The sequence below is a fragment of the Amphiura filiformis genome, chromosome 17 (assembly GCF_039555335.1).
Source record: "Amphiura filiformis chromosome 17, Afil_fr2py, whole genome shotgun sequence".
Lineage (NCBI taxonomy): Eukaryota > Metazoa > Echinodermata > Ophiuroidea > Amphilepidida > Amphiuridae > Amphiura > Amphiura filiformis.
In genome coordinates this window covers 61,364,597-61,382,664 of record NC_092644.1, presented here as the reverse complement: position 1 = coordinate 61,382,664, position 18,068 = coordinate 61,364,597, and the positions used below count along the sequence as shown (strand labels likewise).

Genomic DNA, 18,068 nt, shown 5'->3' with positions numbered 1-18,068 from the left:
AAGTTTTGTTTACAAATACTGAACCCACGTGATGCACACGAGCTCTCGTGTTGGAACATACGAGCTGTCGCCACTTCGTTTCCGGGTTTGTTCCGTACAAAATCGTACTCAAATTGTTGCTAATATCTCGATGTTTTGTTCAAAATTGTCAAATAAATATCAACTTAACATATTATCAGTGCGTTTGGCAACTTATAGAACTTCTCAGGGAATATCATGGAAACACAAAAAGAGGCAAAATGCAAAGACAAAAAGTGTACAGAATGTCAGTGTAATACTAATAATGACTGCGGAATTCGGCACCCCAACGTTTCTGAAAAATGTTGCGATGCAGAAAAGATTGGCAATCCCTCGTCGACCAGTCGAATACAAATTACAGAACAGACCAGAGGTGACGAAATTTCATTAGGTGAAAGTAAAGAAGCTGCAAATACTGGAGTTGGTGATGACGATGACTTTTTAGATGCAATAGTTATGGCAGAAGAAGAGTAAGTCGCTGTAAGATTCATACATGTAGATTCACTAGATTGGTTTAATCATGAAATTTTGAAGTTGCTTTGATTTCTTCTTAATCCTAATAATAACTTCTACTTCTTCTGTTCTATTTCTAGCAGGCCCTTGCAACTTATACATTTGATTTTGTCATACCACCACAATACAAAAAGGTGTGAACAGGGGCAACCTCCCCCTTGTATTACTAGGGCGTCTCCTTGCTCCGAAGTTGCTCGAGAAGTCTAGCCAAGAATTTGCTCACCGATAGCTTCACATTCTAGGCTAGAGACCATTGCATTCAAAATCTAGTCGGATCACTGAAGCATGATACCGTGTAAAGCAATGGAAGTTCAGAAGTAAACACAGCCGATCATGACAGGCGATCACATCAAAAATGTTGCTAAAATTACACTTCAGCAAACTCATCCAAATAACTTTCATCCAAATTTCAACATTAAAAGAATAAACAACCTGCGGTTCAAGAAATTGCACCAGCACCACTGTCCGACGGAAAAACGATAGCAATGCACTCTAGCATCGAATACGTAACTATCATGTGCAAATTCAAAGCAAGAGTTCTCGAGTAAGCGTTGCCGTCAAATAATGTTTTGAACTACTGGATGAATAAAGGCTTTCTATAGATTTTGAAGGCTTCAAATACTAAAAAAAGTGGTTTTACAATTTTGCAGAACACATTTTCTTGCTGGTTTAGTTGCAATTTGAACAATAATTCAATTATTTTCAGATTTTGCTAACATAACAAGGGCGGGGATGATAAACTCGGCATTGAGTTTCGAGGGCCATATATACAGCTCTCATTTAAAAGTCACTTTTCGAGATTAAATTAGTTTGGACATAATTATTCTTTCCCTTTTTACTTTCAGATTTCAAGACTTTGGCTTCAAGAAAGGTTTCATTCTGGGAGAGAGATCTGGATTTGAACAGGGCCGGCAGACAGGACATATCAAAGGTCGTGAGGTCGGGGCAGAAATTGGGTTTTACTCAGGATTTGCTACAATGTGGAAAAGTCTTTTAGAAAAACAACAGGATAAACCAAGACCAAGGTATACAAAAATCTAGGCTAGTAGTTGTACTGGCTGTTACTCAGTAGACGTTTCTATAGTATTATGATGGCATGTAAAATGTAGGGAAAAAAGGTTTTTTTCATTTTTTGCAATTAATTATCTTTTTCATAATTTTTCTATCTTCGTTCATCCTGTATTTTTTTCTGAACATGAGGCAAACTCAGGCAAATTTGCCGAATTGAATGAAATATTACACAATCCACATATAAAAATGAACTGTGCTGTGTGTTATGCAATGATACAAGGCTTGGTAACTTACTAGTGGTGTAACCAAGTTTTTGAAATGGGGGGAGGGGGCTGAAACATGCGATTGTACCATCAAAAAACATGATTTCACCGATGAGTGTTTCAGATTAATTTGGACTGATCAATAGAGCCCAAAAGGAAGAAGCAAATCACAGATTTTAATTAATATTTTGTGAAACATGTATTGACACACAGCGCATGGTTGTGTAACAATGATATGTGATGTACGGTACATGATGTATCATGACACTTAGTTACAATGCCACATTGGGCAAAAGGTTGCATGTCTACATGTGTATGTAAGCTTCAATGTGCATAGTTGGCAGTGGTGATACAAATCCACCCTTTTTATTTCAAACCCACCCTTTTTATTTTATACCTTTTATACCAAAACTCCGAAACCCACCCTTTCTAAGCGCGGTTACTGATCATAGATAAGTGGTTATGGTGGTCCAGGAGAATTACATGTTGAAGTTTTATGACCAAACAGAATGGAATTTCAATATTTTTTGTGTTTCATTTTGTGTCATTCAATCAGAAATTAGAGTAAGCTTTGAGATTGCAATTGTCAACTTCTAAACCCACCTTTTTTATCAGTGACCACGCTTTATATTTGGACACACATTTTAACCAGAAATTTTTCAAACCCACCCTTTTAGGCATTTTGTGGACCCTTCAAACCCACCCTTTCTAAAGCGTGGGTTACCAACTATGAAGTAAGGTGGGCCCTTGGCCAAATGCCCTTGAATTATGAAAGAGCCCCTGAATATTTTTGAGGGCCTCATCTTTTTGTACTCACATGCTCAACAACTTCATAAGAAAGACCCAGAGGGCCTGCAAATGGGCTATTCCAGTTGAAATACATGTACACTCTCAATTAAAGACATGACTTTAATCTTCCACACAGGGTGTATGTAATGTACATTGTAGAATTCAGGTAACCCCATTTGAAATCAATGTGTGGAAGATTAATGTCATGTCTTCCATAGGGGTTTTATGGATTTCATCTGGGATAGCCCTAAATGTTACCTTGGCATATTTCAAGACCTATGTACATGTCATTTTTGAATACAGAGTGAAGAAAGCATTGGAGCTGCTAAATGTTATGATCCAAGAGTTTCCTTTGGACAGCCCAAGTCATGAAGGATTCTGGGAAGATTTGAAAAAGATAAGAGCTAAATTCAAACAGGTCAGTACAAAATGTTGATTGTTGATTCATACAATAATAGCAGTAAATGCTCACTGAAATTTGGTTTGGGTGCAGTACATGTTTGTATGATTTTAACAAAGATATCTGCAAGCACAGCATCAGAAAAATGGGAAGTCTCTCAGAATTACAATTTGAACCTTAATGCAAGTGGATGACCCAATTGACCTTTTCGATAAATCCCATAAGCCTTTGTGAGTACACTTGAGAACTTGTCATTTTACGTCATGCCGATCTGTGCCAATGCGCACATCGTTTATCGAACATCGTTAAATGCGCATTGCAAGTTGCCGTGACGTAAAATGACAAGTACTCAGGTGTACTCACAAAGTCTTATGGGATTTACCGAAAAGCTCAATTGACAGCCTTATCCCCACTTCATTAAAATGCACGATTTTGGTATCAGGTGAAAGTTCATATTTGTTTCATAACTGAAATTTTAGGCCTGAAATATGTTTCGCTTCAGTGGTATGAACAAAAATATAGTAGTTTGGTGGTACACCACCCCAGAAGTCATCATGTATTTCTATGGGCTACTGGGATGTACATTTGTTATTTCTAGAATCCAACCCACACACCTTTAATCAGCTAACAAATAAGGCCAAAAAAAAAAAAGGTTTGTCTCACGAACCCGCGCGCATAAGTATGTGAAAGCGATACAGCGCGTTTTTCTACGCGCTGACCGCCTTTTTAAAGGTTTTTTTTTTTTTTTTCCCCGATTTTTCCGGTTCCCGATAGTTCGACCAACGTAGTAAAAATGAATTCCTCAATGTCAGAAAACCATCGAAAATGTCAGGCAGCGCGTATGCCATTAGTGTTGCAGATAGCCCGTAACCCACACCGTAGCCTCAGTCTCGCTAGTTTCACGCCATCCTTGCAACGGCACGGAGCGTAAAGCCGACGAAGCAAAGTGGATGCAATATAAAAGGACTTAACCTACGGAGAACCCTGCGATCGAGTGAAGCCATGTTGTTTTCATAAATTTTTGTATTTTTTGTAGCTGTTTTTTAACGAATTTTTTACCGTTTATTTCAACATGATTGTTCGTATTCATATAGTTAAAACAGGGGGGACTGTGCTGAGGAATTGGGCACTGCATCGGTGCGCCGATTCGGTTACTCTGAATGCCCTAAAAATGAGTTGGTGTCGGGCGAAGCTGTAACCCGTATTTTCGGCATCGTAACTTTGTATTTTGCACTGATTTTTAATAGTGATCAGCTCTAGGAAGGCAAATAAAATACAGTTACAGAATATTAACATTGTAAATTTGTTGCTTCTCTTTCATTGTAAGACCACTTGTAGTTTTCCAATACCTGTCTTGTGATTTTCATTTGTCTCAGGCTAAAAAAAAACAAATACAAAACAAAAAACGCATTAGCATAGCTTCTAAACCAAAAAAAAAAAAAAAAAAAGCATAGCACTTAGCTTTTTTGGCAAATGTTCGTGAGACAAACCTTTTTTTTTTTTTTGGCCTAAACCGATGATGTATAATTTCTGCCAGTGTTGATTTCATCAATATGTGATGATAAATTGATGAGTGGTTATTTGTTCCATTTAATCCCAGGTAGCATCTCTACTGAATGTAACAATTGATGCCAGTGATGGAAACACCAAACCAGCAATGTCCTTTTGACCTTTAACCTGACCAACAAAGAGGTCAAGAAAGTTCCTGAGACAAAGATCTGCCATCATTTGATGATTATTAATACCAGCTTAGGTTAGTATTATTTATAAATTTCTAGGCTTTCAATACAGATATGCTACTTTGTCATATTTAGCAGATTTCAAGGTTTGATTTTTGACAAAACCAGAAAATTACACCTTTTTTTTTTAACAATTAGTTTTGAAAAGAAACAAAATGAAAGAAAAGTGAACACAACATTTTAAAAGTAGACACCGTAATCACCGAACTGTCTTTATTTTGACATACATGTATCCTATGGTAAAACATACTGACAGTACAATGTAAATGTACACTTTTTGAATGCTGTGTCCACTTTTTTTTCATAATTTCAAATGTTTTAAAAGGGTCCAGTCTTTGTTATCAACAATTGTTGAATTGTTTTGGAACTCAAATAGTTACACAGCCGTTCCATTCTGCCCCCTCCCCCATCGGGGCGCTGCCCCAACATTTTTGAAAAAAAAAAAAAAAAATATATTTCTTTACTGTATCGCTTCATTTATGTTTTAAAACATTTAATCAGGATGTCAAACATTTTTAAAAGGAAAACAAACCTTTTCTGCAATTTCTAAAATTCCAAAGCATCTGTATACTTTCTTTAATTTTGTACAGTAGAAATTTATTTCCAGATTTTCCAAATTAGGGTCAGTCAAATGAGGGCATTCAGTCGAACGAGGACAATCAAACAATTTGTTTTGGCCTAAGCAGGACATGAAGGCTTCCCATCATCATATTCTCCCATTTCTTTTGTACTAAATCTCAATTGTATTTATCCTTTCATTTTCAGGTAGAGGAATGCAGCAATGTTGGTTGGAATTTGGCCTTCCTTGCTTCCTTTCAAATGGCAGCCTTCACTAATATTATTGCATTGTGGTTGTAGGCATTTACAAACAGGAGATGATTGCAACCAATAATTGCTGTAGATGTTCCAGTGTACAATGTGCGAGTCAATATTGATCCTGGAAGAAGTTAGCTGCATGTGGATTTAAAAGAATTACTACTTGCATAAACAACTACAACTGTTTCAGTGAATTATGCAGGGAATGCATTTCATTTGCAATACCATTTATTAAAATGATTTCACTTATAAAGTGCCTAAAAAGGTACTAAGGGACATATGTGACACGATCCTGTCCATGGGGGCCAAAGGAGGCATTTTTGAAAATTGAGTTACTGTAATTATTACATTATACATACAATTTATACATTTACTGAAAACACCAGGTCTAGCATACTTGGTTCTAAAGTTATGAAGTTTTTTGACGTCTATTTTCTTATGTATTTTATTGTTTTTTTACTCCATATTTTTACCTTTATTTCAGTTTCAAATTTGCCGTCTTTGGCCCCCATGGACCAGATCATGTCACATATTGAGTGTACCAACACTTATTTTACTATCACACTACCCCTGTGGAATCTTCCACAGGGGAAGTGTGAATTTCAAATGGAATGAACACATTAGGCAGCTCCATTTGAATATTTCATACACCTTCTGACAAAGATTCAACCCGAATCTTCTACAGAGGGAGAGTGAGTTTCAAATGGAGTTACGTAATGTGTTCATTCCATTTGAAATTCCTACTCTCTCTGTGGAAGATATTTCCACAATCTTCCACAAGGGTAGTGTGGATTTTAAATGGAATAGCCCAATTGCCTTAAATGACATGTAAAGTTGTAAATATGCTAGAAATCTAATTTGCCTGTAATTTACTTATGAAGGGTGGTTCACTTTTTGAGGGGCTCAAAGTGCCTCAATTACCGTAACCACCCGGGTATAAGCCCACCTTCAGGTATAAGCCCACCCCCTATTTTTCAAAACATTCTGGGAACAAGGGTGCACTCGGCTATAAGCCCAGTACTAAATTGTGGCTAAGTTCTTAAATCCAATCAATGCTTTTCTCTCAGTTATATCAGTTGATAATAAACATTCCACGCTTAGAATTTTAAGAAATTGACATAGATGATAGAAATTATTTACTGGTACATTGGGCATACTAGCCCCTCCCCGGTTATTTTTTGAAGTGAAATCTGCCATCTAGGGGGGTGGGCTTATACCCGAGTGGTTACGGTACATGTAAAATTGTAAATATGCTATAAAGACTATCTAATTTGCCTGTAATTTACTTATGAAGGGTGGTTCACTTTTTGAAGGGCTCAAAGTGCCTCAACTACATGTAAAATGGTAGATATGCTAGAAAGACATCTTATTTGCTTGTAATCTTACTTATGAAAGGGGTTCACTTATTGAGGGGCTCAAAGTGCCTCAACTACATGTTCAAACATGTAAAACTGTAGATATGCTATAAAGACATCTTATTTGCCTGTAATCTTACTTATGAAGGGTGGTTCACCTATTGAGGGGCTCAAAGTGCCTCAACTACATGTACAAACATGTAAAACTGTAGATATGCTATAAAGACATCTTATTTGCCTGTAATCTTACTTATGAAGGGTGGTTCACCTATTGAGGGGCTCAAAGTGCCTCAACTACATGTTCAAACATGTAAAACTGTAGATATGCTATAAAGACATCTTATTTGCTTGTAATCTTACTTATGAAGGGTGGTTCACCTATTGAGGGGCTCAAAGTGCCTCAACTACATGTACAAACATGTAAAACTGTAGATATGCTATAAAGACATCTTATTTGCCTGTAATCTTACTTATGAAGGGTGGTTCACCTATTGAGGGGCTCAAAGTGCCTCAACTACATGTACAAACATGTAAAACTGTAGATATGCTAAAAAGACATCTTATTTGCCTGTAATCTTACTTATGAAGGGTGGTTCACCTATTGAGGGGCTCAAAGTGCCTCAACTACATGTACAAACATGTAAAACTGTAAATATGCTAGAAAGACATCTTATTTGCCTGTAATCTTACTTATGAAGGGTGGTTCACCTATTGAGGGGCTCAAAGTGCCTCAACTACATGTACAAACATGTAAAACTGTAGATATGCTATAAAGACATCTTATTTGCCTGTAATCTTTCTTATGAAGGGTGGTTCACCTATTGAGGGGCTCAAAGTGCCTCAACTACATGTTCAAACATGTAAAACTGTAAATATGCTAGAAAGACATCTTATTTGCCTGTAATCTTACTTATGAAGGGTGGTTCACCTATTGAGGGGCTCAAAGTGCCTCAACTACATGTACAAACATGTAAAACTGTAGATATGCTATAAAGACATCTTATTTGCCTGTAATCTTTCTTATGAAGGGTGGTTCACCTATTGAGGGGCTCAAAGTGCCTCAACTACATGTTCAAACATGTAAAACTGTAAATATGCTAGAAAGACATCTTATTTGCCTGTAATCTTACTTATGAAGGGGGTTCACTTATTCATTGGCTCAAAGTGCCTTAACTACATGTACAAACATGTAAAGTTGTAAATATGCTAGAAAGACATCCTATTTGCATGTAATCTTACTTATGAAGGGGGTTCATTTATTCAGGGGAGCAAAGTGCCTCAACTACATGTTCAAACATGGAAAGTTATAAATATGCTAGAAAGACATCTTATTTGCTTGTAATCTTACTTATGAAGGGGGTTCACTTATTCATTGGCTCAAAGTGCCTTAACTACATGTTCAAACATGTAACATTGTAAATATGCTAGAATGACATCCTATTTGCATGTAATCTTACTTATGAAGGGGGTTCATTTATTCAGGGGCGCAAAGTGCCTCAACTACATGTTCAAACATGTAACATTGTAAATATGCTAGAATGACATCCTATTTGCCTGTATAAATCTTATGAAGAATGGTTCGCATATTGATGGGTAGTAACCTGGAGCGATAAAGATGTTGACAGACATAACCAAGCGATGCTTAAATCTTCCAAGTATAGAAATTGCCATCCTTGCTCTTAAAATCAATGGGCATAGTCAAACCAGAATAGTACCATACAAATCTAAACAAATTGGTAAAACAGTGATTCAATTGAAACTATGCTTAGCGGTTGATACAAGAGTAATGCTTAACATCAAATCCAGATGTAGCCAGTGGTCATTGCAATGGGAGTCAATGATGCAAACAATCAGCCAAGTGATGTGTATGTCCAATTTGACACTGCAAAGTGTGGTGCAAACGCAAGATGAGAAACTTCTTTGCCAAGTGAATATGCTAACATCAAGAAAGCATAGAAAATGAATATGGCCATTAAACTAGAATAGCATGCAACATCAACTGAAATTAGTTTGGGTAGTCACTACACAAAGTTCAAGGTCAAACAACAGATCAAGAGGTAATCCCCTTGAAAAGAACAAAAGCATGCATGGCGCAATTAGTCATGTCACACACCTCACTGGCCTCTTTCTCACAGGCTGTGATCATGTTAGTTACTTCACAAAGTTCAAGGATCAAACAACAGATCAAAGGGTAATTCACTTGACATTATGTTTTGTTACCTGGAGAGATTTGATCATGTCTCACCTCCTTTTTCAACCAAATCGACGGTTAATAACTTGTAGTGAGTGATCAACATTTAACCACAAATTGCCTCAGGAAAAACTCACTTCCTGGGAATCAAATACCACACAAGGTCATTTTTATGTAACTCATTGACCCATTTGTGTTATATACTGCCTCTAGCTATAATGACATCCTTGTGATCTGGTCAACTCATTGACAGATACGAACCCGAGGAGGGAATTCAATTTTTGATCAATTCTCTCCAGGTAGTGAATCGTAATGAAAGGAACAAGAGCATGCATGGCATATATGTATGTGTATATGTATATAGCAATTAGTTGTGTCACATGCCTTACTCATCTCTTTCTCTCAGGCTATGATTCAAAGAGAATCTTCTATGATGAAACAGTTCAGCAACACTTTCAGTTGTACAAAAGGAGTACTAAGGACTAATGTGACATGATCTGATCACTAGGCCATAGGAGGCAATTATGGCAATATGAGTTTATATCTTCATCTAAAGAAGATTTATACCACAATACACCATGGAACTGGTTCCCATTGAACATCTCCACAAATGACTTTACAGCAGCAACAATTCCTTTTGACATTGAGGCGTGCAAAAACTGTAATTTACTGCATACTTTACTTTGTACTTCAAAGTAGACAAATTGTAGCTGAATGGTACATGTACCTTATTTATTTACGCACCATATTCTTTGCAGAAGTGAGGAAGTGCTGGAGTAGAGCCAAACATGAATATAATATATATATATGAATATAAAGGCCAGACAAAGATTCATACAAAAATATTTATTTTATTTAAACACATGTAACAAAATAATTATGAATTGAAATAAAAAGTTACAAATTGATACAAACTTATGATGTAGCATTCAATTGCAGTAAATCACTTTTAATATTAGTTATTGCTAAACTGCTCTCTTTTGGTAGAAGATTTAAAACCCTAAAAACACAGCTGGCAATGTTTGGCTTCTCCACACCCTACTTGTGTTTTGTTGTTCTTACAGGAGTTTGAATCAAGTCTTTTGGTGCTATAGTACTTTTGGCCTAGGTGATGTCCAAGCATCAACTCAAGGCAGCTATTTCACATGTGGTTATGCAGTGTCTTTACGTGCGTGTATATCAGTGCATTGAGTGAACATTTGCTGTTGCTGCCCTAATCAAATTCATACAGACATCACTGGTCAAAAGTACATGACTGAACCAATTAGTTGTGTGGAAAATGGCAAATACTATCTCTGAACATTGTTGTCAAAAGAGATAATGTATTGGGTAAGAATGATAAAATCAAGCTCTACAGATAATGATTGTGTAACAATTCATTTACAAGTGGCATGGTTGTGGTTAGTGGTATTTCAGATTGAATTCTGATTTTATGCCATTTCAGAGGTTTGTGTTGGTTCCAATTTCACAATTCAAGATATAATGAAAGCACTGTTGCAATCAAATTTCAGCATGTTGGTTTTGTCAGATACCAAGTACCGTATCAAGGAGCATGTAGAAAAGAGCATGTAGAAAAGAGCATATTTGTCAGATACCAAGTATCTGACCAAGTTCGTCTGACCAAGTATCACAGAATACGCACAAAATCACAGCAAAGTGCCTATGTATATACTATACCTAGATGTACATGTATGGCTATGTTTACTGGTCTCAGTCTAGTCAGGTCATACATACAGTTATCTTTTAATTTATACACCTGTAACAAAAATAATTAGGAATTGAAATTACCAATTGATATGCGTTTATGATGTAGCATGTAAATCTGCATCTATTGCTATAAATCACTAGATAGTAATTGCTTGTGGTGGTACATGTAGGTGGCACTTATCTTAAGCATTACCTCATTTGTATATATTATAAGGATTGAATTGTGATCTTTAATCTGTTCATTAAGGAAAGAAAATTGATATATATATAAAAATATGTGACACAATCTGGTCCATGGGGGCCAAAGGAGGCATTTTTGAAAATTGAGTTACTATAACTATTACCTTATATAAACATTAGGCTATCATATACTGAAAACATCAAAGGTCTAGCATACTTGGTTCTGAAGTTCTGAAGTTTATTGACATATATTTTGTTATGCATTTTATTGTTTTTTCACTCCATATTTTTTGTCGATTTCAAATTTGCCGCCTTCGGCTCCCATGGACCAGATCGTGTCACATATATATCCAAGTTGCTATTTATCGTACAATTGAGGTCCTAAGGAGAAAGGCTTTTCATGCCAACAACGGATGGAAATACTGAGGAATGAACTAATAGCAGATGTATCATGTATGGGTGGACGTAGAAGATATGAGTAAAATTGGGAGGAATATCTCACAGGTGTTGGCCCTGATCATTTGTTCGTATATCCGCCATTTTGGATTTTTGCCATTTTATGCATTTTGAAACCAAAGACCAATTTTTTCTTCATTTTTTAAAGTCCCCAATTAATCTGTATGCAATTACCTATCATGTGAGACATGTTAATGGCTTGGCTTCGATTTAGTTTTCTTCTTCTGACAATTTTCACTTTACGGCCGCCATCTTGGATTTTGGGCTGAATTTGCATAAATTTTCAAGTTTTACCGGATTTTTTAGCCGAAGGCCAATTTTTTCTTCTTTTTTTGAAGTCGCCAAGTAATCCTTGTACAATTATCGTTCATATAGTACATGCAAATTGGTTGGCTTCGACTTAGTTATCTTTTTTTGAACTTTTTTGAACAAGTGATCAAGCGGTCTATGTACATCAACCCCTGTGATCTATTTACCATTACCTCATTTGTATATCATGATTGGATTGTGATATTTATGCTCTTTATTAAGGAAAGAAAATCGATCCAAGTTGCTGGGGAAAAAGAGCAAATTAATGTCCTAGGTCATGTGATAATATCGTATAACTGAGGTCCCAAGAAGTAAGGCTTTTCATGCCAACAACGGATGGAAATACTGAGTGATGAACTAATAGCAGATGTATCATGTATGGGTGGACGTAGAAGATATGAGTAAAATTGGGAGGAATATCTATTTATTTATTTTTTAATCCTGACATCGATGGTCCTCACTGTTCATAAGTTTGTACTGGCCTTCCAATTTGTAAATTTTTATCATGGATACTCTTGTTGTCTTCAAAATTCTGTATTCTGGACTTTTCAATATATGTGCCCATCCACCACAAACTGGTCGTAAAGTCGGCATTTTCCATTTGAGATACAATCAAAAACGGTATTGGATTTCTATGTAAAGTATATTAGGAATTTGACCTTTGATGAACCATAACTTCACTTCTAGATGTCCGATGATTCTGGTTGAGGTGTCATTGTAAAGCTGAAAGTGCATTCTTTCAAAATCTGGAATAAAAAGAAAATGATCTAGAGCTGACTTTACTACCACTTCGTGGTGGATGGTCACATACTCACATATGTGATATGATCAAGTAAAATCAGTCGGAAGTCAGATGTATTGATTTTCAGATATAGCCAAACAAAGACAATAGTTTCTTTTGTTGCATATTGTTTTGGAAATATTTCAACTGGTCATATAGTTTCTTTTGTTGCATATTGTTTTGGAAATATTTCCAACTGTACATATCTTTAGAACTAAATGTTAAATTTCAATTGGGTTTTCTGCAAAATGTAGCTTTGCAAATGCATTATACAATCATTGAAAAAAAAATGAAAATTGAGTATGCCCAACTTCTGGCTGATTTTGCTTGATCACACCACATATAACTAGACTATACCATATTCACCCTGATGTGGCAGTGACGTTGGTGCGCATTTCTTTCGGCACAGCCTCAAAATGCTAGCATTCGCTAAAAGCACTAGTATAATACAGGCGCCACATAGTTACACAAGCGAAACATCTGCTTCAAGGCATTGACGTCACTTCCACATCAGTGAAAAATGGTATACCAAGTATCACATAATAAACAGGACTGTAGCAAAGCGTCTATGTATTTATATACAGTCATGTTTACTGATATACGCTGGCTAAGTTATGTAAAAATCGGATTAACAACCATAGCAATAGATGAAAACAATTTTTGAATACATCGTGCTGCACTACAAGCAGGTGTATGTCTGCAATCAGATTGAATACAATACCGGCCTTTTCAAAGATACTAATCTCGCAGGTGCGAGTGATCAGCATGGTATGGTTCAATGCATAGGTACCAGTACAGTGTGATATATTCAAAAATTGTTTTCACCTATTGCTGTGGTAGTTAAATCTTGTTATTACATCACTTCACCATCGTATTGGATCTACAATCCCCGAAATATGTCCATGAAACGCTTTAGGCATCTTGAATGAAATCAAAAGTGTATTTTTAATGTGGATAAAAATGTTCAATATTTGGAATTAGAAGAAAGCTGGGCCATCAATTAACACTTGTCCCTTCCCCACCCCCATGATACAATGTTGCGTCACTTTGGAGACACGCTGAACACATTTGCACGTATCAACATTGCACGGGGGAGTGGGGGACTTATTTTCCCTAAAGACGCTTTTAATGTTTCAAGACATATTTCGGGATTGTATGAGGCAATCGCTAAAATTAACATCTGATTTTAAACTTTTGGCTGTAACTTTAAAACTACTTGATAGAATTACTCCAAATTTTCAATGAATATTAGTTAATGCATAAGCTATGATGTGGATATAAAATAAAACAACTTATTGTATCAATTTTGACTATATCGCCCTGCACTACAAGCAGGTTGCACCCATCACCTGTGTATGTCTACAATCATAGATTGAATACAATAGCGCTCTTTTCAAACATTACTAATCTTACAGATGTGAGTGATCAGCATGATATAGTTCAGTGGATATGTATCGCGTGAACGCTGCAGTGCAGGGCAATATAGTCAAAAAAACGACCATTAATCACCATTTTCAAAAAAAAAAAAAAAGCAAAAAAAAAAAAAAACAAAAAAAACGAACCAATAAAAAATTCGCATTAGTACGCTCATGAAGTAGGCCTACTCATGCAGAAATATCTTTAAAATTGATCATTTTATTTGCGTGAAATGGTAAAGTGCGATTGTAAATCGTCCCATTGAATCACATAGTGATTTGACGGTTTACCATAGTCTAATACTGAATATTAATACAAGGAGTTTCTTTAATTTAGAAATGGTAAACCGTTGACAAAATTCATAATTTAGGCCGATTTGGTGTCAACTTTTATTTGGAAAGTGTTTTGTTTGAAAGCTTGTTCAAAACTACATCTAATTTTACTATTTTACGTTTTGTTAGCTCTAACATTATTTACATTTTACTGATTTTAGCAAATGTAAATCGTTTGTCGAGATTTACCATTTTCATAATCACGAGAATGCAATGCGCACCCATATATCACAGAATCCCGTAATTATTTCAACATGACAGCGTGGTGTAATGGACAGTACTTCAGACGGTGAAACGAAAGGCTAGTGGTTCGAGCCCCAACAGTTTCACTTTTTTTTCTTTTTTTTGTGTGTGACTTATTCAAACCAGTAAACTTTTCTTCTATATTCATGACAATTGACATTGTGAAACACGAAAATAAGTTTTAAAACCCTAATTTATCTATGGCATGATAATTGATTGTTTTTTAATTGTAATAAAGACACACATAGATCCGGACATCTTTAAATGTCATGAATATGGGCAATATAGCAATTGTCAGGAGTTCGTGATCACAGTCTTTATTTAACACGCCACGCCGGTAGATGTCGTTGTTAAGCAGTGTTTGAGTTGTTGGTGGTGGTGGGGGGGGGGGTAATAGACAGTCGATAACCGACAATCAATGATCAATTAATTGTCAATATTCAATTAAATTCTAAAACCTAACACGGAAATGATGATCACAGACTGTCATGTTCAATCGCAGTCGCTAAGGATGATTAGGGGGTTATATTTGTGTGGTTGAGGGTGGTGGAGGAAAATCGATAATCGATTATCGTGTAACCCCCCCCTCCCCCCACACACTCCCACGTTCAAGTTTCATACGTTTTCATAAGTATTTACTTATAGAGTGCTTGCACATAAGGTCATTAGTTCAAATCATCTCCTCTATAGGCACGCTCCAGAAGATATGCAAATGGATGCAGTACAAAAGAATTATTTGACCACTATCTAAATAAAAGATTAGTTGTTTTATTTTGTGCCCACATCATAGCCTATCTATTAATAAATAGTCATGGAAATTTTTTCCCGCGGTACCTATGCATTGAACTATATCATGCTGATCACTCACATCTGTAAGATTAGTATGTATGAAAAGAGCGCTATTGTATTCAATCTATGATTGTAGACATACACAGGTGATGGGTGCAACCTGCTTGTAGTGCAGGGCGATATAGTCAAAATTGATACAATTAGTTGTTTTATTTTATATTCACATCATAGCTTATGCACTAACTAATATTCATTGAAAATTTGGAGTGATTCTTTCAAGTAGTTTTAAAGTTATAGCCAAAAGATTAAAATCAGATGTTAATTTTAGCGATTGCCTCGGACAATCCCCGAAAAATGTCCTTGAAACGCTTTAGGCATCTTGAATGAAATCAAAAGTGTATTTTAATGTGGATAAAATGTTCAATATTTGGAATTAGAAGAAAGCTGGGCCATCAATTAACACTTGTCCCTTCCCCACCCCCCATCATTCAATGTTGCGACACTTTGGAGACACGCTGAACACATTTGCACGCTTCAACATTGCACGGGGGAGTGGGGGGACTTATTTTCCCTAAAGACGCTTCAATGTTTCAAGACATATTTCGGGGATTGTAGTCATGTAAAATATCTTTTAATTCAAACACATAAATGAGCAAGTAACTATGAATTGTAATAAAAAATTACTCAGTAATACGAATTTTTGATGTAGCATGTTAACTCCGCAATACACGCCACTATATACCCTAGAAAATGCATTAGCTGGCTTCTCCCCTCATTTTCAGAGGTTTGTGTTGCTTCCAATGTCACTTTGTAACAAAAGCACTGCTGCAATAAAAATTCAGCATGTTGGACTCTTCATACGAAATGTTATATCACAGAATACACACACATTGTAACTATAGCAAAGTATATTTAGTAATGTAAAATACTTATCTTTTTATTTAAACACATGTAACAAAAATAATTATGAGTGAAAATAAAATGTTTACAAATGAATACAAATTTATGATGTACCACATGAACTCTTAATCACTTTAAGGTGGGTTGGATGGGAGATGACCTTGCAGTGTTTCCACTCAAATATTAAGACATATAAAGCTGACACACAAGAGGAATGGTATGGGTTCTATAGTCTATATACGGTATCTACCTCGAGTCAACGGCACTAGCTTTGAAGTTCAGCGTGTGCTGTGTTGGCTTAGCGTGGTTTCTTACATGTACATGCAGCATGTTGATCGCGTGCATAGATTTAGGTACACGCACCAAGTAACGCTAAGCTAACGCAGAACACATTGAACTTCAAAGCTACATGTTGTGCCGGTGACTTGAGGTAGGACTATATGAAGGAAATCCCAAAGCTTGATAAAAGGGGATGTCATTTCTGCCCCATGTGCATGGTTTTTCTTTTGAGGGGTAAAACACTCAAACTTGTGTTTTGATTGGTCTTAACTTTAAAACTGTAGGACCTATGAATAGAAAGTATAAATCGAGGGTTGACAAACAGAAGACCTTAAATCACTTTTGGCCATCTTGAGATTTTGGTACCAAACTAATCTGTAATACCCACAGATTCTTAAAATCATAAAGCCTTAACTCAATTCAACTTCCTATTGCATCTATAACACAATAATACTTGGTCACATCTCAATGCAAAATATTATTTTACTGATATTTCACAAAAAGGCACTTTTTGAGTTAAGGCCTTCTGTTTGTCAACCCTCGAAATGTGATTATTGGCTTTCTCTATTATGAAGTACACTGCAGTTTTTTAATTAAAAGTAATGGCTAAAACTGGAAAAACATGGCTCCTGCCATCCGAACTGCCTTAAAAGTAATTGATAAACTTAACACTTTGTAGAAAGAAAAAAAACATTTAAACCCTGAAAAACAGCTGACAATGTTTGGCTTCTCTGCAGTCTGCACCCTACTCATGTTTTGTTGTTCTTTCAGGAGTTATGTCATAAGGTCTTTTATGCTGTGCTATAGTAGTTTTGCCTACATGTAGTGCTGTCAGTGATGTCTATGCCTCAAGGCAGCTATTTCGCATGCGGTTATGCAGCGTCTTTACAGCAACGTGTGTGTATTTCAGTGCATTGAGTGAACGTTTGCTATTGCTGCACCCAATCAAATTCATGCTGATATCACTGCACATGGTCCAAAGTACTAGAGCAGTTGCTTCCAATCATCAGGGCTTTATACATTTTCAGTCATCGGGGCTTTATTATACAACTATTAAATGTTTATGAGTACGATGGTAAGAATATTTTCATGAGGTGAAATATAGACTGTTCCATTCAACAAGGCTTTGCCGAGTTGAATGGAACAGTTCATATTTCACCGAATGAAAATATTCTTTCCAATGAACGAATAAAAGCATTCAATATTTGTTTTATATAACTCATATGAAATTCTTTATCCACTTTTTATAAATCACCAGAAAAACAAAATAAAATTACAAACTGTATTTATTTTAGAAGCGTCACCCACACCTATAATAGGCAAGTCGAGGTGGTCACCGCTCGCGATATACGCCCGTGTCTGTCAGCGTTGCCATGGTAGCTGTGCACCAGTGCAATGGAAAATGGACTAGTGCACTAGCGCGGAGTGCAATAGTCTTTCTATAAATAGCAAAAATATTCAATAGTAATTGACTAATCAAATGATAAGAATCTTTGTATGAGTTATATAAAACATTTTCACACACTAAAAATTGCAAGAGAAATTAAATCATCTGGGGAATTGTAACTAAAAAATTTGGCT

The 18,068-nt window shown here is 36.1% G+C and overlaps 1 protein-coding gene across 1 annotated transcript; it reads left to right on the top strand.

Moving 5' to 3' along the window:
- The first annotated feature begins 79 nt into the window (after positions 1-79).
- On the top strand, positions 80-4,730 carry LOC140138116 (protein LTO1 homolog). Its single transcript, XM_072160017.1, has 4 exons — positions 80-488; positions 1,377-1,556; positions 2,898-3,012; positions 4,595-4,730. Exons 1-4 carry the CDS (start codon positions 217-219, stop codon positions 4,661-4,663), a joined length of 636 nt encoding a protein of 211 aa, XP_072016118.1. The 5' UTR covers positions 80-216; the 3' UTR covers positions 4,664-4,730.
- The last annotated feature ends 13,338 nt before the right edge of the window (positions 4,731-18,068 follow it).